The sequence below is a fragment of the Littorina saxatilis genome, linkage group LG6 (genome assembly GCF_037325665.1).
Source record: "Littorina saxatilis isolate snail1 linkage group LG6, US_GU_Lsax_2.0, whole genome shotgun sequence".
NCBI lineage: Eukaryota > Metazoa > Mollusca > Gastropoda > Littorinimorpha > Littorinidae > Littorina > Littorina saxatilis.
In genome coordinates, this window is record NC_090250.1 from 31,207,092 (window position 1) to 31,228,341 (window position 21,250).

The following is a 21,250-nucleotide window of genomic DNA, read 5'->3' on the forward strand; positions in this document are numbered from 1 at the left end:
ACAAGTTTAATCAAGCGAAAAACCCGAAAAAAATGCCTCATAAATCGAATTTGTTGAAAAGATTATTAAAACTTACATTACATTTTATAATCGATTATCAAACGCACGAAATGCTAGCTTTGCATGTGTACTACAATCAAAAATGGCTGCGCCCGAAGCAGAAAAAGCGCCGACAGAAGAGGCAGCTGCCGACGACGATGATGCATGGCTCTACGGAGGTAAAGTTGTAATTCGGTTGGTAAAGCTATAAGCTTAAACCTTCGAGCTTTTGGTTTTAAGGTTCATTGTCATGAAAAATTGCATTTATTCAGCATGCACGAACACCGTACAATAAACGCTCTCTCTCTCTCTCTGTCTTGAGTGTCTCTGTCGGTCCGGTCTCTCTCTCTCTCTCTCTCTCTCTCTCTCTCTCTCTCTCTCTCTCTCTCTCTCTCTCTCTCTCTCTCTCTCTCTCTCTCTCTCTCTCTGCAACTCAACGCAGTACATCAACGGCACCATTCAAGAAGGGCTAGATAGGAACGACACCAAGCCATTCTGGCGGTTCATCAAGGCCAGGAAACAGGACAATGTCGGAGTAGCCCCCCTCAAAACCAAAGGCCAACTCCACAGTGACAGCCAGTCAAAATCGGACATCCTCCTTAACCAGTTCAAATCTGTCTTCACCAAAACTTCCTCCCAACCCCTCCCCCACCTCCAATCCACCGCCCCTGACATCCCACCCATTACCATCACAGTCCCCGGAGTCACCAAGCTGTTACGACAACTGAAAGTCAACAAGGCGTCCGGACCAGACGGCATCCCGAACACCGTCCTCAAGACACTCGCCAACAGCGTCGGCCCAGCGCTAGCACTGATCTTCCAGACCTCTGTCGACAGCGGACGTCTACCCAAGGACTGGTTGTCGGCCAACGTGTCGTGTGCCTTTAAGAAAGGGGACCGCCACGAACCCGCCAACTATCGCCCAATCTCCCTTACCTCTGTCCCCTGCAAACTCCTTGAACACATTATCTTCCGCCACATTATGTCCCATTTCCAAGCCCACAAAATCCTTACAAACCTGAACCACGGCTTTCGATCTGGCTACTCCACTGAAACCCAACTACTAACCACCACCAACGACCTACTACAATCTTTTGATCAAGGCAAACAAATTGACATGGCCATACTAGACTTTTCCAAAGCATTCGACACCGTCCCCATGACCGGCTCCTCCTCAAGTTGGCCAACTATGGCATCACAGGCCCCCTCCACGCATGGCTTCACTGCTTCCTCACGGAACGCAGCATGCAAGTCGTCGTTGAAGGCAGTACGTCCCAGCCCACTACCGTCGACTCAGGCGTCCCACAAGGCACCGTGCTGGGCCCACTCCTTTTTCTCAGCCACATCAACGATCTCCCGCAGGCAGTCAGATCCCAGGTTAGGCTGTTCGCCGACGACTGTCTCGTCTACAGAGAGATCAACACCTTTAACGACCACCCCACCCTACAAGAGGACCTGAAGTGTCTAGAAGGCTGGGCAGAGAAATGGGGAATGCGCTTCAACGCCACCAAGTGCTATGTCATGAGCATCTCCCACAAACCACCCTCCACCTTCATGTACTCCCTCAACAACACCATCCTCAAAACTGTCCCTTCCAACCCAACCTTGAGTACGGAGCAGTAGTCTGGGACCCGTACCAAGCGCAGGACATCGATAGGATGGAACGCATACAGCGCACAGCAGCACGTTTCATCGCCAACGACTACCGATCAAGACATCCTGGCTTTGTTACGGGCCTCCTGACACGCCACAACCTCCCAACTCTCCAGGAACGTCGAGTAAACCTCCGCCTGACTTTCTACTACAAGGTGGTTGAGGGGCTGGTGCCGGCAATGCCTCCAGACAAATTCCTGACCCCTCAACGTACTGGCCGCATGATTCGACCCAGAAGACAAACAGCAGACTACGTTGGTAGCAACCCCATAGACAATTACATAAAAAATAACAACAGGTGTTTCGCTGTACCACGCTGCAACACTGAACAATACAAGCAGTCGTTCTTCCCACGATCCACAATAGAGTGGAATCACCTGGACAACACAGTTGTCCACTCAGCCTCTATTGAGGCATTCAAGGCGGCGCTGACTACCAGCCGCCGATAAGCGACGTCGCTGCGCACACCCACCCGTCGCGCCAAAGCCAGCAATCTGGATGCTAGCGACGTAACCTACAGATACAGATACAGAGTGTTTGGTAAGATAAGAGTGTTCTGATTTGGAATATGAGACTTGTTTTAATGCATGAAATAATAGACAAAATATCTGACAGTGACAATGACAGCATTCTACACTCAGATTCAGAGTGTACTGTATTCAGGATCGATGAGTCTGTATACACTCTGACGATGAAAAACTCGGTTACAAATCTGTAGCTAATGAAATGCCCCTTAACAAGTCGTTAGGAAGTAGCCAATGAAAAATCAGTCTGACGTATGGACTTCCGCTATCTCTTTTTCGGAGTGGCGAGGGTTGGCAAATAATGTACACTCACATAATATACAAACTAGGTTGATACACACCCCAAAAGTGTTCCAAGCTCTGACAATAAACTGCCGTGAAGCATAAGTTTTGTGTGTGTGTTTCACTGTTTGTTTTTTTGTCTGTGTTTGTTTCCAGCGTACTTTGATACCATGAATTGAAAGTGAAGCGTACCTTCGCAAAATGGCGTCGAATTACGCTCGGAGTGTTGATGCGGTTCAGTGTCTGGTCTTTTAAGTACACCCTGAAAATGTAATCTACGTTACAGCAAAGGCCGTGCGGGATCAGATTGTTTTTGTTTCTTTGTAGTCTTATAATCAACTGCTCTGCATTCCTATCGCAAAGTGGTGTCGAATGGCAAATTCGCTTCGTGGCCGGAAATAAACGCCGGAGTGTATACAAAATTCTGACCCCTGTATACACTCCAAGTGCGTATGGCCAGTGTGAAATTTTTTATTGTGAAAGACTTCAAAGAGAGAGGGAGAGAAATTATAAATAACCCTTTTCGGATTGTTGAATTCTACAAACTACATGGACAAACCATTGGAATGAAGTTTGATATGAAGAGCTTGTTACAGATGAAGGTAAAGGCAAGGAGGATGGTGATGCAGGTCAAGACAAGCCACCGTCAAAGTGAGTATTAATATTGTATGGACTTGCTTAAACTATTTTTCTGAACAGAGTGGCTCGGGAACTTACCTGTCGGTTACGGAGCTCCCAGGCTCGGGAACCAATAATTATAGTCGTCAGTAGATCTCAAAATAGACCTCCCTTTTATTGCCTATCGTGTCAATAAGGTGTGCATAGTGGCGGTGCAGTGGTTAGACTATCTGGACCATGGATCGTGTGGTCCAGGGTTTGAGACCTGCCATCACTTGTTTTTGTTGTTTAAAAACAAAATCTTTCAACCTTCTTTTTTTTCATCCTGTCCGTTCTTTTTCCCCCGCTCTCTTTATTTGATCCAAAGCTGTTGGATGGACTCTGAAAGATTGAAGACAAATGCGTTTGCGAACCGAGCATCGTGAATCACTAGCCCCAAGGCTAAAAGCAGCATTTAATTGATTTATTACTAAAAAATAGTAAAATGCAATACTTAAAATCATTAACAAGAGAAAAAAACAAATTTCTTTTCAGTTATGGCAAAACGTGTCTGCTTCGCATCAAATTTGACAGAGCCGACACCTGCAAACCACGTATATTGCTTCTGTCAGTCTTTAAGATTGTGCTGTTGCCGAGATACAAGTCTTCCTGATTCTAAAACTGATCTCCATAAATCTTTCTCCAGAAGAAAAAACACACCCAAAGACCGCCGGGCTTGGAATTTAACTTTTAAAAACAAAATCTTTTTTTAACTCCTCGGTCTTTGGGAAAAAAGGTAGCTTGTGGATAGTGCTGGTTCCCGAAGCCTGGGTGCTCCGTAGCCGACTCGCCATATCTTGAGTCTGGGGGCTCAGTAACTGATTCGTCAGTGCTCCAGCCTATACCTATTCTGAATCTTATTATGTATCAGAGTTGTCCTATTGTTGATGCCACCAATTTCGGAGAAGGGAGGGAGCTGAAACATATATCTTATTTTACAAATAATCAAGCAAGAAAATTTAGTGAGTATATATATAATAATAGTTCATGTCGATAATTTCCAGATTTGTTTAAAAATGCATTGTTTTCAGCAGAGGTGTCCCTGCAGTACAGAATGGAGTTGTGGTGAAGAAAGAGGACAGGGAAGAAGGAGAAATGGTATTCAAAACTTGTTCTGTATTCTTTCACTTTTTTCATCTTTGTGTTTTTTGCGAAAAGCCGCCAAAAAGAAGTGCAGTGTACACACTCAGGTGAAGAGTGTTAATTTGATTTACAAGAAAGAAAGAAAACCATGAAAGAAGAACATGTAGCCAACCTCTGGTTGGGCGGTTTGTATAAACTTGATAGGATAAAGATTTATTAGATTTTGCAAGATATTGTTTAAGAAATTATTAATGATATGTATGCAGTCGGCCTATTTGTACAGTTTCATTTTTTCCGAAACAGCTCAGTAATTTGGTTGTTCGTGCATCTGGAATTGTTGTTAATAGATGTCTGATAAATAGTTATGTATTTTTATGAACCTTTTATATATTGTTATATATATTAATCACAAATATTATTTTATATGTGCAGAGCGGGGAGGAAGGGGAGTCACAAGAGAAAGATGACGATGATGATTCTGATGAGGATAACGTTCAAGTCACTATTGGAGACATCAAAGCCTGGAGCGTCAATGAGTATGTTTGGTATTTTTTGTTTCTATAAAATGTGTTATCATTGGAGCAATATTTAGTTTATTATAAAGATAGTGTAAATACATGTATACAAAATTATAATTACATATTCTTACGCCGAATCACATGATTAGCATTGACCCACTTCGATGCATAGGTTATGATAAAAGCTACCCCGTCTAGGTATAAGGGGAGCAACCCCAACTAAAAAAGTGACTGCACCAGCATGACTGACACCCTGGGTTACGTCCCATGTAGCCTACTACGTCATCAATGGTGCTGGTCACGTGATACCCCTTCAATCGACTACTATCACTCAAGGGTGACGGTTGTGTTCGCTTTTGCTCTGGCTGGTTTTGTGTCTACGGCACCCACCGGCCTCGGCCCCCGTCTACTTCTTGCTGGCTTGCAGCTGGTGAGATCGTTCATATTTTCTTGTATGTTTTATTGTTTCTGCTGTGAATTTCGCATGTCCTTTGGACTCTGAAGTTTTCAGCGGTTGTTTGGCTTCCTCACGGTCGCCATTTGCATTAGCACGTTGGCTGGCTTCTGTTGTTTTAGCCGTGTTCGGGCTATTAACGCTGTCGTAGCTTGCTTTGTAGCTGCCGTCGGTAGCTTTTACGTACGTGCTTATCTTTTTTGCTCGCTTGCTTCTGAAATGTTTGTGTCTGTACGGACTTTATTATTTTCAGACTTGTGGCTTCCTCCTTGGTCGCCATTTTTAGCTAGCATGTTGTTGTTATGTTGATTTTTCGTCCGTACTCGGACGCTTAACTCTTCGTATAGCTAGTTGTTTAGCTGCCTTTGGTAGCTCCTAAACTGGTTTTAGCTGCCCTCTTTGCTGGCTTCTGAAAGGCTGGCGTCCTTTCGGACTTTGCTAGTTTCAGTCGTTTTATTATTTTTCTCTCGGTGCTTACTTGGCCGTTAATGAGAATTAGAGGGAGCTAAGGCTGAGGGTTAGGGCTTGGGCCCTGCTAAGCTCTATCCCTCAGCAGCCTCTTATTTTGAAGAACGCCTTTGTCGTTCATGTTGGCACAATTTTAGGCAAGTTTTTACGTTGTTCTGTGCCGTTTTTTATGTTACGGACGATTGGCCGTCTGGCTCTCTGCCGTCCGTTTTGGCCTCCAAGGCTGTCGTTTTACGTCTGTTTCGGCTCCAGAGTCTCGGGCTCTGGGGTCTGCACTTATCTTTTGCTTATTTCCAGAAATAGATTCCCTCGTTCGCGAGGTTTGCCTCGGCGGACTTCGTCGCCAGCTCTGCCCCCCGCCTGGGGGTTAGGCGACGTTCTCTCCTTCAGACGCTGGGTCTTCTCCGGACCAGGCTGCTGTCCACCGCGATGTTTCTGGACGGTCCCTTGGGGATCTTCTTCTCCTCTTCCTGGCCGGCATTGGTTGCCTTCCGCTTGCGGTAGCGCAACAGTGCATGTCCCTCCGGGGATCCGGCCACTTCAAGGTTGGTGTCTGCAGCAGCCGTTTACGGCAGCTGCACTTCCGGTTTCCGGAATCGGATGTTCTCCTGCTAGTGAGCGACTTGCGTTCACGTCGGGTCAGAACCTCTCCGTACTCCAGCAGTCGGTTCCGACAGCTGGGCTTCCTGCTCTGGCAGGAAGTAGGGGTTCACCGGCTAGTGAGCGACTTGCGTTCACGTCCGGACCGAACCCCGCCTTACACCAGCAGTTGTACGCGACAGCTGGGCTTCCGGCTCCGGCCGGAAGCAGTGGTTCTTCCGCTCGTGCGCAGCCTGCTGTCACGTCCGGTGCGTCCCACATCTTACGTCAGCAGTCGTCCGCGACAGCTGCTTCCGGCTCAGGCCGGAAGTAAAAGGCTCACTGGCTAGTGTTCGGACTGCGTTCACGTCCGGTTTGAGCCTTGCCTTACGTCAGCAGTCGTCCGCGGCAGCTGCGCTTCCGGTTCCGGCCGGGAGTGTAGGTTCACCGGCAGTGCACAGGCCGCTGTCACGTCCGGTTTGGGCCTTACCCTACGTCAGCAGTCGTCAACGTCAGCTGGGCTTCCGGTTCCGGCCGGAAGTGTAGGTTCACTGGTTAGTGCTCAGGTTGCTGTCACTTCTGGTTCGAGCCTTTACCTACTTCAGCAGTTGTCCGCGACAGCGCCGCTTCTGGTTACGGCCGGAAGCGTAGGTTCACTGGTTAGTGTACAGACTGCTGTCACGTCCGGTTTCGAGCCTTGCCCTACGCGACGGCTGTGCTTCCAGTTCCGGCTGGAGGTATCGGTTCACTGGTTAGTGCACAGGCTACTGGCACGTTCAGTTCGAACCTTGCCTTACGGCGGTGGTCGTACGCGACCTCTGCGCTTCTGGCTCCGGCCGGAAGTGGGGGCTCACTGGATAGTGGACCTGCTATGGTCCCATCTGGTTTGAGTCTGGTTTTTTCGTCAGCAGTGCCCTTTGGGCTTGCAGGCTCCCTGCCTCAGGCGGATTAGCAGCTACCACACACTTCGGTAGTGGGTTCTGCCGTTCTCCTCACTTCCTGTGCCTTTGGTCTTCGACGCCTCTCATCCTCCTCTTAGTCAGGGGTGAAGTTTGGCCGTTGACCTGCAGGAAAGGGGCTTCAGGCTCCGGCCTTCCCAGCTTCGGGACATTAGCGGCTCAGAGGAGGTTGCCTTTGCCCAAGATGTCCCGGAATTTGCTGTCGTCTTTTGCCCCTCTGCGTGCACCTTTGCCGGTCACGCCGGAACTTCTTCTTTGGGGAACGTTTTGAGTCCCCTGCTCTCTGAGCAGACTCTCTTCCCCTCTGAGGAAGTGGGCAGACAGCTTTTGGAACTTGCTTCCATCTCGGAGACACTCCTTTACGGAGTTCTTTGCGCCCTTTACTCTCAGTTTAGAGCAGGACGCAGGGGATGCTTTCTCCACTTTTGCTAGGGCGAATTTAGAACGGAGAAGTCCTTCCTCTCTGCACAATGCCCATACGGTCATGTACAGACGGGACTTGTTCCTCGCCCATTCCTAGTTTGTGAGGAATCAATGAGACACCCTTAGTTCTTCACCCTCGGTGGATGGGTCTCTCTTCGGCCTCCTGGCCTCTAAGGCCTCCTGGCCTTCAAGTCCTCCTGGTCTCTGAAGCCTCCTGGTCTCTTAGGCCTCCTGGCCCCCAAGGCCTCCTGGCCTCTAGGGCCTCCCGGCCTCCAAGGCCTCCAAGGCCTCCTGGCCTCTGAGGCCTCCTGGTCTCCAAGGCCTCCATGGCCTCCAAGGCCTCCTGGCCTCTTAGGCCTCCTGGCCTCTAAGGTCTCCTTGCTTCCAAGGCCTCCGGGCCTCCTGGTCTCCAAGGCCTCCTGGCCTCTGAGGCCTCCTGGTCTCCAAGGCCTCCTGGCCTCTTAGGCCTCCTGGCCTCTAAGGTCTCCTGGCTTCCAAGGCCTCCTGGCCTCCTGGTCTCCAAGGCCTCCTGGCCTCCATGGCCTCCGGGCCTCCAAGGCCTCCTGGCCTCTTAAGTCTCCTGGCTTCCAAGGCCTCCCTGGCCTCCTGGCCTCCAAGGAGATATAGATGTGTAGGGACCTTCAGGTCTCTTCTTTTGCTCTCCAAGCTTTGAAGCAGCAAAACGGGCTCTACCTAAGCAGACTCAGCTTTTTCAGGCTAAGTCCTCAGCTCAGGTTTATCCGGAGAGGTTCTTCCTTGCACAGACGTCTTAGTCTGTATTTTTTGGGAACAACAGCCTGCATTAGGGCATCCGGGTTTTTCAGCCTCGGCTGGTGCAACAGCCATTTCATCCGTTGGTGGTGGTGGTTGTTGTCTACTCTTTTGGACTTGGTCCTAGTGGGCTTTTCGCCGATTTTGACTCTGTCTTTCTCTAGCGATCGGACTTGTTCTGGTGTTTCGTCCAAACTTAAGGTTTACTTGAGGTGGCCTCGGAGGTTACATTCAGATTTTACTGAGTTTGCATTGGTTTTAGCAATGCATGGTGAGGGGTCATTCTTGTGGCCTATCACTTTTCTCAGCTTTATTGGCTAAACCTCCCCTTTCGGTAGAGGTCTAGTTAATTTTCTGGTTTCTTGGTGCGGGCTTTCAGCCCAGCATCTTTGGTGGCGGGTCTACGGGCGTTACGGCTCTCAGCCTTAGCCCGTGTAATAGTCTCCTGCCTGGCATGGGCGACTACGGTCTCCGTGTCTCTAGATTTTGTGTCTTCCTCTTTTCCCTCATCCTGCCAGGAGGCGGGTCGGGTCGACTTCCGGTGGGGTGGGTTGCCTGTTACGGTCACCCTTCTACCGCTGGCAACTATTACGGACTCTTGCCTGTTGTGTTCCGTGTCTGATTCTCGGTTCTGAGGTATCAGACGTGTTTGGTTTTTCAGCCAGACTCAGGAATTTTCTGGGCTCGGTCGGCCGCGAAATTTCTTCGGGCCCTTCTTCTTGTGAACTCTCGTTCAGGGAGTCTTAAGGCTGGTTAGCTTCACAGTTTTCTGTTTTTCCTTTCCAGCCTCGTTTCTGTTTTGGGTTTTTGATTTTCTTTCGTTTACCTACAAGCAGACTGCTTTGTGATCACTCTGACTTTAGTCATTTTGGTTAGAGTCACCGGTCACATCAGGCTTTGGCCATCGCGTTCTCCGCTCTGCTGGCGGCTTACACTTTTCGTAGGCCGCTTCTTCCTCTGTTTACCTCCCTCTGTGCTTCTGCATGGTCTGGTAGTGGACTTCTGGTGACCGTCTCTTCTGAGTTTTTTCTTTGAGTTTGACTCTGGTTTTTTGTACTCAGACGTCTCTCTCTCTTTCTAGGAAACAGGTCACTCCTCTCTGGAGCTGACCGTTATCTCTCCGGCCTTTCGGGCCTCTCTCCATGCCAAGGCTTTTTCTTTGGCATGATTGTCTTACGGTCCTGGGGAAGGTTGGTGCTTTTCATTTATGATCGGTCAACCTTACGCTTGTCGTTTCCAGGGTTTTTGGCTTTTCCTTCCAATAGTAAGGGGGGGGGGGGGGGCAGCTTGTCTGCCCCTCTACTCGGCTCGGGTTATTCAAGACTTGAGCCCCTTTATGGTTCAGGAGATGGCAAGAAGTGCTGAGCACAGCTTACGGGCTCTCTGATGCTGTCTTTCGCTTTTTTGCCTGAGCGGCATTGCGACTGTCATTTAGGTTGGTTCTCGGTCCCCGTTCTGTCTTTTGGCAGTGGGCCAGTTCCTGGCAAGGGTTTTAGAGTGAGCTAGATGTTTTCTTTCTCACCGGCTCTTTCCCTGATGTTTGGCAGTGGGCCAGTTTTTTGGCGAGGGATTCTCTTCCCCTCCGCCTTGGCGTAGCTTTCGGCTATCTTTCCCCTAGGCTCAGCCCGAGCTCTTTTTCCAGGGCCTGGGCCTCCTCCTCGGCCGTTTTACGGTCTGGGAGGTTGGATGATGTCCTGCACACAGCTTACTGGTGCTCGGCTTTTGTCTTTATCAGTTTAATAGGGAGACATTGCTGCCTTCTGGCAGTATGGATCTATCTGTAACGATGGATCTAGGTCCCTTCCTGCTTTGGTGGCAGCGGGACAATGCCTCTCCAGATTTTAAGAGTGGGTTTGAACTTCTTTGATCTTACCCACCGCCTGGTTGGAGTTATCTGCTAATCATGTGATTCGGCGTAAGAATATGTAATTATAATCGAAAATTTTTATCTAAATTTTGATTTGATTAATATACTTACCCGAATCACATGGGTAATTCCCTCCCTCCTGCCCCGCACGATTTTTGATGTTCAATTAGTCGATTGAAGGGGTATCACGTGACCAGCACCATTGATGACGTAGTAGGCTACATGGGACGTAACCCAGGGTGTCAGTCATGCTGGTGCAGTCACTTTTTTAGTTGGGGTTGCTCCCCTTATACCTAGACGGGGTAGCTTTTATCATAACCTATGCATCGAAGTGGGTCAATGCTAATCATGTGATTCGGGTAAGTATATTAATCAAATCAAAATTTAGATAAAAATTTTCGAATATACACTCCTTGGTAGTGGTTGCCATACTGCATCGATTTTTATCAGCAGAGTTCGATCTTGCAGTTTTGTTTACAGTACTAATACTAACAGGACTGTACTAGTTTTGAATCTTTTCTGCAATCCAGGCAACCCAGGAATCTGTTCAAAAGTGGAAGTAACTACCAGAAACCTGCAGCAGGTATGTACTTGTGTGTTAGTGTGTGTGTTAAAGCAAAACTCGGATGTCTTTGTGAGTTGTATTTTATTTAGTGCTGTGTGTCACTGTCAGTTTGTAAAGCTTCACATTTATGTATGGGTGCATCATTCATTGAATGAATGATACCCAGCCTTTAGTAATGGTAGATAAGGTTATCATCAGCGTATTTTTTGTTTACATCAAACGAATACATTACCGATGCATCATGTGGTCTTTGACAGTTTAAGTTTGAGATGCTGACAACTTTTTGTTGCTGTAATTCTGTTGGATTCTGAACTTAAAGGATTGGTTTGGATAGGGCTATGGTGTTGCATTTGGCGTGAAATATGGTAGACTTCTTGATAGCACAGTTTTGTGACAGTAGATAGTAGGTTAGGTGTGTTTTAAGATTTAGGGTTGTGGTCATTAAATTTAAAGGCATTATGTGTCAAAATTAATATACTAATGTCAACCTTTCTTACGTCACCGTGATTATTTCCAAGTCCTTTGAGGTTTATGTTTGAGGAACAGATCAGTTATTACATGAGCCGCTAAACCATGTGTTGAACTTGCAGCTACAGGCACCAAGCCAGCAGGGACAGCAAAAGGCATCGACATAGACGCGCAGGGCACCATTAACAGCGTACCTGTCTACGAATTTGATCTCAACAGTATTGAAGCTGAGGAGAAGCCGTGGAGGAAACCAGGTAAATGATGGCTGTTGTATTACTTAGACTTACAGGCACTTGCATACATAGATCTGAGTTCTTGGACCTCCATATTTCTCCTTAGACATTTGTTGGCCTTTTCTATGTGTGTTTTAGATTCTTGATTCCCCATACACTGCAGCAGTGTACAGCAATTGTAAGGCATCACTATCAAGATTTGTTATGTTTTCTTGCTGTGTGATATTGATAGTATTGATCCAACTATTAAAGCTAATTTATGTAGATTTTTTTTAAACAATTTGAACTACATGTAGTTTGTTGGTGAAGAATGTGTACACATCTGAAGACTTTATGACCATATTAGTGGGATGTTCTGTACTAAAGGGAGTAGTTGAAGTTCACTGAATGTTTGTTCTCTCCAGGTGCTGACATCACAGATTACTTCAACTATGGCTTCACAGAGGAGACGTGGCAGCAGTATTGTGATAAACAGAGACGTCTCAGGGCCTTTAACGAAGGCGTTACTAAAACTGTGGTGAGTGTTAACTGTTATCTGCTTTGTCTTGAACTTGATTGACTCACTGAATGTCCCGTGTGTCTGTGTAGGTTTTATTAGTCACACTCACGGAACTGTTTTTCTTCAATGCTAGTTTGATAAAATGAACATCCTTGCTGTTACAAACACAGCTGCATACAGCACATTTTCACACTTATTTGGACACTAACATGCATTCTTTCTCTTGCTTTAAAAGTGTTTGTATTTCTGTGGTACAGCAGTCCCTGCAATGTACGGCCCCCGGCGTGAGCGGACACCTGACATGTACGGACACATTTGCTCGGCACGGAGTGTTTTCCTTCTATATTTGCCCCCCCTTAAACGGACACCTGCAAAACGTGGACGCGGACACTCATTTTCGGTCCCAACAGCAGGTCATACCTCCAATGTACGGACAGACCATCGTCAAATTATCACCACAACAAAATCGATAACAGAGCAGTCCGGTTCTTGGTACAAAGATCACAGCCGCAATGGCGTGATGACAGTCACTGATAACTTGAGTGCACGTGTACCCATCACTGAGGAGGGGGGGTAGTTTTGGTCCGGAGTGGAGTACATGCGAAGATGCCAACATGAAACTGCACTGAGCTCTTTATTCTTGTCTGTTGGACGTAAACAACAGAAACCACAGTCGATGAAGGTCCTGAGCGAAAGTGAGTGAAAAACCGGCCACAGTTCTCAGCATCGTGTGTCTGTGTGTAGGCCTAACCTCTTTCATTGACAAGATACTCTTGTTTCCCCTCAGCCTTGACCAGTGAGTCGGTTGCGTAATCTATGAACCCTTCAGTTGTCTTGCTTTGTCAAAAGTTACGACACTGTCAACTGGTTTTGCTCTGAGTGAATAGTGCAGCTGGCCTCTCTGGCCACAGCCCCCAACAGTACATGGCTGGAGGGAGGGAGAGAGAGAGGAAGGGGGGGGGGTGTGGAGGGTTAGCTGGCTAAACTCTGTGGGGTGTCCGGTGTCACTGCATGTCAGCAGGAAGAGCATTGGAGAGAAATAGAGAGGTGTACTCTTCCACACAATTTCCAAGCATCAGTTGTCACGGCTTGGGGTAGGCATTAGTGAGGGAGAATGGGAGCTGTGTTATGTACAGTGTATTTCCGACTGAAGAGTGAAAAGTCACTGCCATGCCACATGATCGGCATGCAGTCAATAAAGCCAGACAAGAAAAAAATAAATTACATGATTATGACATGCAGCTCTATCTGCTGCTATTTATTCAAACTGGTTTTCAAGCTTATTCTTGCAAAGCATCTGCACACGCTCCTCTGTGCTGTGTTTGTGTGGCTGCTTTCGTATGTCAGTGCATGGTGAGTGTGTTCACTGCCTTGAGGATTTATTTTATCTCTTCTTTTCAACACTTTTCATACAAATCCTTTTTACAGAACGTTTAAAGAAGTATTAGGAGTTTATTGTTATTGTTTAGTAGCCACAAGAAGTGATTATCATAGACTCAATCCTGTTGTTTGTGTGTCTCTGTGTGAGTGTATGGGGGAGGGGGTTGTGTGGTCACCCCTCCCGTGACCGGACACCTGCAATGTACGGACAGTTTTGCTATGGCCCAAGGGTGTCCGTTCATGAGAGGGACTGCTGTAGAAGATTTGAGTGAGGATTTCTTTGTATACTTCTTCAGCTCTTGCATGCCATGTAATGTCTTTGGAAGTTGTAAAAGCTTACAATTCTGGCACATAGACTTATGCTTGGTGCTTAAATGTCAGGGGTTTTGTTTTTTTCAAAGAAAGGGCTAAAAAGGAGCCTTTGCTTGAGGTGTGTGTGTGTGTGTTAATGTATGAGTTCTTTTTTTCAGACGCCAATTGTTCTGGATAGTCACAGTATAACTACAACAAGAGAGCCAACAAGTAAGTTTAAAACAAACCTTTTGTATACAAATTGTACCAATGAAATAAAGATTGCTTTGTGTAATTTATGCCACCTTGTGGTCATGTTTAGTGGTGATAATTAGTTGTTGAAATGGCTATTAGCCACATAATGAAATTTGTTAATTCAATAAGTTTAGCTGAACGTGGTTAGCATTGATGAGAACAAAGCAGGTCTTCCTACTGAATAGTTTACCTCCTTGTGTTTATCAGTGATATTTAAGGGATGATAAACCCAAGAGAAACTGACGTAGTGAAAATTCTAGAAATAGTTAGCTACTGATAGAGTGGATCCCCCTCCTCCCCTCCTTTTTAAGACCTCCAAAAATATGAGAAAATCGGGTCTTAATATGGGTTTAATTTGCAGAGATTGTGAACAGAAAAAGAGGGTCTTGATAGGGGGTTAAGTAGTACAGTGGAACCCCCCTTTTAAGACCTCCAAAATCTGAAAAAATCAGGTCTTAATAAGGAGGGAGTCTGAAAATGGGGATAAATTTACACAGGTTATGAACAGAAAATCTGAAAAAATAAGGTCTCAAAAGGGAGGGAGTCTTAAATTGGGGGTCTTAAAATGGGGTTCCACTGTATTCATTATTCAGGGGGTCTAAAAAAAGGAGAGTTACACTTACACTGTCATGAAGTCACATCTCAAAATACCAGTAGGAGATAATTGAAATGTTGTTGAAATTCATCAGTCATACCCATGGCCAGAAGTCGTCCACAAGTGATCTCACAGCCACAAGTGGGGACCATCAATGTTATCGGGGGAACAGCTAATAACTCTCGGCGACCCGACGAGGGGGACCCCATCCCTGTTGCTGGAGTTGTGGCCCCTCCTCCTCCACAAATGTAAGTCACTACAGGGAAGCAGGGTGGTGTGCATAAGAAAGTGTGTAACGGGGTGAAAACCAAGCACTGCTTCGGATTTGTGAAATCTTAAAAAAAATCTCATTAAATTACATATTCTTACGCAACTCACATAGATAGCATTAACTTCAGTTAAAGTGCTAGGACACTGAACTACGCTTCACCCCAAAGGGGAAGCAACCCCCTAAAAAAGAACGGCATTGACCTATAACCCAAGCTATACAAGAGTCGAGGTCATACCGTCACGTGACCTATCACGCGTGACTCGACCACCGCCTATGTTAGAAACTCACTCCTACTTCAGCCACCAAGTAGCTCGGACGCTTTTTACACTACGCTGCAGGCTTTTAGCCTACTGTCTTCTGGACAGTGTTTCACCCCGTCTACAGGTCCCTGCTTCTCATGCACAAGTTTGGGTGAGCTCGTTCTAATTTATTTGCTTTTGCTTGCGTTTCTTTCTTTCTCCGTTGTTCGGTCTGATTGTTGTTTATCAATATCATAACTCAGACTGGTTTTTGTCAGCAATGGCTGACAAGGAGAATTAGAAACCACAGACTAGTCAGTAGCTGCTGAGGTTTCTCCTTTTACGTTTCGCATAAAGAGAAAGGCAAAGGCACTACCATTTCCGTTCTTGACCCAGCTTCTCTAACTTTTGCGTCTGTTAAATAACCTTGTATGGTTGAAAACGACGTTAAACAACATATAAAGAAGAAAGAAAGAATGTCTGTTAAATTTTGGACCCTATGAATCCAATCATGCCAGTGCTGAAGCAGGTTAAATTTAGGTTACTTCAGCCAAGGCAAACGCAGTGGGAAAGAGATTACTTGTGTTAAAGATAGTTTGCTTCCCTTTTTGAGATGTTTTCGACCCAAATGTATAACATGTTGCCATTCGTCGAGTTTGCGCTCGCTCCCGGCGGGAGTGGGCGACGCAGTTTGTTGTCACGCATCGAGGTTCCGCCTTCATGCACAGTCTCTTCGGCTGACGTGCACGCAGAGGAGTGTGTTTACTTCATACGAGGAGCGTTCACGCTCTACAGGTTAGTCAGGTTCACCGGTAGCCAGGTTCTCTGGTGAAAGTGTTCCAGTTGGGCCGGAACTAGTAGCCCCCCCGCCGCGGCTGGGGGGTGAAAGTTTGACTTTCCCGGAGGCTATCGCTCTTTTTTAAGAGGCGGAACTCACGGGGGGTCAACACCGGACAACAAGTTGGGCCGGAACTAGTAGCTCCCCCGCTGAGGCTGGGGAGTGAAAGTTCGACTCTCCCGGAGGCTATCGCTCTTTTTAAGAGGCGGAACTCACGGGGGGTCGACACCGGACAACGAGACAGATGTACTCACGGGCAGACTTTTATGTCTCGGTGAATGTGTACATGTCTCAACTTCCCCCTTTTGGGCAGGAAGCTGCTTTCGGGCAGGCTTTGCACGGTTCTTCCGTTTTGCAATCAGCCTCGCCTGTGGTGGATCGTTTTAGTGACGCAGCTTGTCACAGCGAATTTCACGGTCCAGCCTCAGCAGATTCGGAGTTCGACGATTCTCACTCAGTTTCTGAGGAGGAAGTTGATGTCAAGTTGTCACTCAAACTTTAACCAGCTATGGTTACTGCAGCTCAGGTGTCTGCCAAGTACTTCGCTGAAGGGGTGACAGCTATGACGAGCTCTGCGGCACCACCACCCTCAGCGGTGGGTGATTTCCGCCCTGCCTTAACGGAAGTTCAGGGATATCGTTTTAGCGAGTCTCCTTCTGTTGCTTACGAACTTTCCAAGGTGCTGGCTAGAACTTCGGGTTCTGAGAATAGCTTGCCTGTGGATACTGTGCCTTTACTGGCTGCACACGGTCAGGTTCCTGATGCTGCTCAGCCATGGTTTGCCTCAGACCAGTTACGGAAGCGAGCACTTCGTTTCATTCACGCAAGTTTGCTCTCTCCCGTCGTCATCACAGTCTTATTGAGACTTACGCTTTGCCGAGTGCACCGCTTCCGGTCACTCCGGAGTTGGCTAATCTCAGGGAAGATGTCTATAGTTTGGACAAAACTTGTGCTTACTCTGAAGGCGCGTTACTTGGTTTGGAGGAGACGGGAAGATACTCGTTGGTACTTGCGTCTCTTTCAGAGACACTTCTTCGATCTCTTTCGCGGTCGGTCGCGGGGTCGTTGAATCCTTTCGATTTTCGAAACGACTCTAGCGTGAAAGACGTCCTCATACTCCTGGCCTCTTTGGCTAAGGTTTCAGCCGGACAAATGTCAGTCGCGGCACGGTTGTACGCACATGCGGTTTACACACGCAGGGACGCTTTCTTGTCTGGCTCTAGAATTTGAACTTGTGGAAGTTTTCTCATATGTTTCTCCTTTCTATCACTTCCTTTGTGGGCAGCGATGCGGCGTTGCTTTCGCTTGCGTCACCCGCTCAAGTAACGCTTCACTCGCTGAGCGATATCCGTAGGCCTAGGTTACACCAAGCCTAAGAACTTAGTTTATTCTTTTCTTCGTACTACGGAACCGCTTCCGGTTGCACCGTACTTGTCGATCATACATCTTAAGGTTCATAGCAAGGAGAAATTGTCTGTTGTCAATCTCCTGGCTGTGGAAGATCGTGGCCGCACTTCTTTCTATTATCGTCTTGGTACAAGACTTTGATTCGTTCTTTCCCTTGTGCGGTTTCGTACTCACGGGATGCCTTTGTGTTCTGTCGGCACACATATTCAAAGGGTTTAGCTTCGCTGTTCGTCTGGGAAAAGGCCTCGGCCGACAGTATTGTTCTGTCGGTGAGACTTAAATCTCTTCCTTGCTCGAGGGTTTTCTTTGCGAATCCTCCTCTTTGCACGCGGACTCTTCTTTAACAGAGAGAATCTCACATCAAAAGGAAAAGCCCACGGCAGGCCTCGGCATTTCTTATCAGAGAAAAGCGCTAAGCTGGCCTTTCTCAGCTTTGGTTTATTATCTTCTTCTCGGCGTGGCACGGTGCCAAAAGTTAATACCCACCACTTTATCTCCTCGAGGCGATTTAGCGGTAGGGTTCAGTGGGCAAACAATAGCACGCTTTCTTGCATACTCTTGGCACTTGTCAACTGGAGTATTAGCGTTCGGCCACTCTTCTCTCTGCCTCTGTGTTTTCCCACAGCGGCTGGAGGGGCGATTAGGACTCTCACTTTATTGAGGGAGGCACTGGGGCCCTTCCTGTTGGGTCACTTATATAGATCGTGCCTATGTTTACTTCCACCTTCGGATATACAAAATAGATCGGAAGTGGCTACTTTTTATTTAATTCAGATCTTCGGGGCTCTGGTTTCGTTTTCTAAGCAATCAAATGAAGAGCCGGAACATGTTAGTGTCTTTTCTTGACTGGTTCACAGACACAACCAATCTTTGGATTCTCACACCACTGCTCATACAGGGCGTTCCCGTTGGTTCTCTCTCCACCAGGGAAGCAGTTCTGTCTCTTGTGGAATTCTTTCCCCTTGTCAGGGGATAACATGTGTTGATTCAATCAGACAACACCACAGTGGTCTTTTATCTCAATAAGCAGGGGGTGGCATCTCGCTCCCTATCACTGCCACAGCGAGCATGCGAGGTTTTGATGTGGCTTTTACCACCACGAAATCTTATTAGCAGGGAGGTACCTTTCTGAGAGGCTCTAGGTCTTGGCAGACTCTAGTCAGCCGGCCAGGAATGTCCACTTGGATTGGACTCTATCTCGCTACACGCTTCTACTCCTTCTGGTGAATTTGGAGAAGCCGCTGGTAGAAGTTTTGCCTCTCGGTACTATCACCTTCTGCTAAATGTTCGTCTCCCCGTTCCCGGATAATACTCTCAATTTTACTTTGAGCGGCCTGTTGGTCGCACATTATGGGCCCACTCAATCTTGGTTGCCAGTCCTTTAGGCTGGCAAGAGGGCGCCGTTTTTTTACACTCGAGCCACACGGGTGTCTACTGTACGGGAATCATTGAGACGCTCAGGGGCTTCTGCCTCAACTCTGGATTTGGTCTAGAGATTTCATAGGGGTTCAGCGTCTTCGTTTTTGTGTCACTTTGACTGGCTTGGAACAATTGGCGTACTATTAACGGAAAGAACTCCACTTCTCTCCGTTCAATGCGGGTGGCGAACCACCTATCCTGGCTTTCCGAATTTTCTCCCACGTCTCTGAATTAAGACTTTATGCGATATCAGTTGCACTGACACAGCTAGGTCGCAAAATTTTTTCACTTGGGTTCTTTTTAGCCAGCGTGATTAAGGGAACCTCCCTTTGGTTTGCTGAAAGCAAATCTCCAGTCCAGGCTTGGGATTCGCTCCCAGTTTCGGAGTTTTTGAGTTCGGATTGTTTAATCCTTGACAAATTAGCCTTGTTATTCTAAATACGGGAAGCCGTCATACTTACTCTAGTAGCTTCTGAGAGAAGTGCGAGTAAGTGCATTTTCTGTCTGGTTTTTGCTTTAGACATCTCTTTGGAGAAAGACTGATCTATAGCGCTTAGGTTTAATTCAAAATTTCTGACAAATAAGCAGAAACAGGAGTAACCAGATCCGATAATACAATTCTACCAATTTGCAATATTTTGGCTCTGCTAGAGCCATATTTAACCAATTGTACATTTCGAGTTTAAATATATTTCTGACTCGCTTGACAAGTGGCCCCCTTCATCCCCTCCTTCCTCGTCCTGATATGGCTCTGCGTAGTCGGCTGGACGTTAAGCAACAAATAAACAAACAAACTGATCTGTTTAGATCACCAGAACAAAGGCTTTTGTTTATTTCCATCAACACTTCTAGAGGCAATGATTTAGTGAAGTCAACTTTTAGCTAAATGGACTGCCACATTGATTAGGCATGCCTACAGTGGTGGCAGGGAAAAGGGGGGGGGGGGGCAGTCAGTCCTCCCTTTTCAGGCAGCACGGGCTCAAGAGGTCAGAGTGTATAGGCCTCTTCTTTATCTGTTCTCAAGTCTGAGAGACTTACATAAGTCATGAATGCAGCTTATTGACCGTTCAAGGACGTAGTCATGAGTTTTCTATCGGCGGGGTATTTTAAGTACCCGCTGTTTTAATACACATCTACTAGACATCTTCTGCAGAAGATGTCTTTTTATGTGTTCCTGGGAACGTATCTGGTGCTCGGCAGAACAGTAATTTCGGTTTGCCAGCTATTGTAGCTACAGGCCAGATACTTGCAAGATGTTAACTATGAGTTCATTTGCCCACCACCTAAATTAGCAATCTGCTATCTATGTGAGTTGCGTAAGAATATGTAATTTAATATAAAATTTCAAAAATAAATTTTGATTTAATTAATATACTTACCAACTCACATATTGGATTCCCTCCCAGCCTGCCCCGCAAATTTTTTTAAGGGGTTATATGTTTCAATACGGAATGAGTTTCACCGGTATACATCCTGCGCAGGCGCAGTACACCGGTAGTGTAAATAATCACCAAATACCATGCCTTATATGGCATACGGTTTTTGTTTCAGAGTTATTTCCCCACGTTGCCATGTAAGAGTGCTTCCATGTCTTATCACAAAACGAAGTTATTGCTTAGGGTTTCCCTAAAAATGAACAGATCACTTCAGTAGGAGTGAGTTTCTAACATAGGCGGTGGTCGAGTCACGCGTGATAGGTCACGTGACGGTATGACCTCGACTCTTGTATAGCTTGGGTTATAGGTCAATGACGTTCTTTTTTAGGGGGTTGCTTCCCCTTTGGGGTGAAGCGTAGTTCAGTGTCCTAGCACTTTAACTGAAGTTAATGCTATCTATGTGAGTTGGTAAGTATATTAATTAAATCAAAATTTATTTTTGAAATTTTATAATTTCAACCAATTGGCATCAGTGCTTGGCTCCAACTTTTTCTTTCACATCCTGAGGAGTTTGAAAGTGAACTCTCCTGATTTCCAGAAGTTCTAAAAAATAGAGCAAACTTTCTTTGAATCAGGGAGGCTTGTGTTGGTCTTGCCGTGGTCGAATTACTGTGAACAGACATGCTGAGTTGAAATGAAGTGAGGGCTCATTTTGAAGTCCAGCATGTACATTTTATATTGTAGAAAGAATTGTTCAAATCAGTCATTCGGTTTGATAACAGTCGCTTGCCTTGAAATAAGGATGTTACAGACCTTACAGACATGCATAATTGTAACTAAACCAAGCTTTCTGCTGGTGACATGTACGCATTAGGCTTCAACTTTAGTCATGATATTTTTTTTCCAAATTTCACTTTCAGCAAGATTCTGCATGCTTTTGTAAAAAAAATTGTTAGGAATATTTTTTGTGTGTGATGACTTATGCATTTGAACATGTGTTTATTTGCATTCGTTGTCCTCTGAAATTGTTTACTGCTTTTGCTAGAGTTTTGTACATTTGTAGTTGTTGTTAAGACTTTTTTTCTGAGATTGTTTACTGTTTTTTCTTGGTTTTTATTCATTTTAGTTTTGTGCCTT

General features: G+C 46.4%; 1 protein-coding gene across 3 annotated transcripts in view; it reads left to right on the top strand.

Moving 5' to 3' along the window:
• Positions 1-114: 114 nt before the first annotated feature.
• LOC138969001 (pre-mRNA 3'-end-processing factor FIP1-like) overlaps positions 115-21,250 on the top strand; it is a 34,480-nt gene continuing 13,344 nt past the window's right edge. For 2 of the 3 annotated variants that reach the window (XM_070341690.1, XM_070341692.1), the window contains exons 1-9: positions 115-218; positions 3,095-3,149; positions 4,187-4,253; positions 4,671-4,774; positions 10,808-10,860; positions 11,433-11,564; positions 11,948-12,060; positions 13,893-13,944; positions 14,658-14,811. In XM_070341690.1, the coding sequence (XP_070197791.1) occupies positions 143-218; positions 3,095-3,149; positions 4,187-4,253; positions 4,671-4,774; positions 10,808-10,860; positions 11,433-11,564; positions 11,948-12,060; positions 13,893-13,944; positions 14,658-14,811 (806 nt within the window). In that variant the 5' untranslated portion in view covers positions 115-142. The remainder of the gene's footprint in view (positions 219-3,094; positions 3,150-4,186; positions 4,254-4,670; positions 4,775-10,807; positions 10,861-11,432; positions 11,565-11,947; positions 12,061-13,892; positions 13,945-14,657; positions 14,812-21,250) is intronic. The other variant, XM_070341691.1, reaches the window with a different exon arrangement.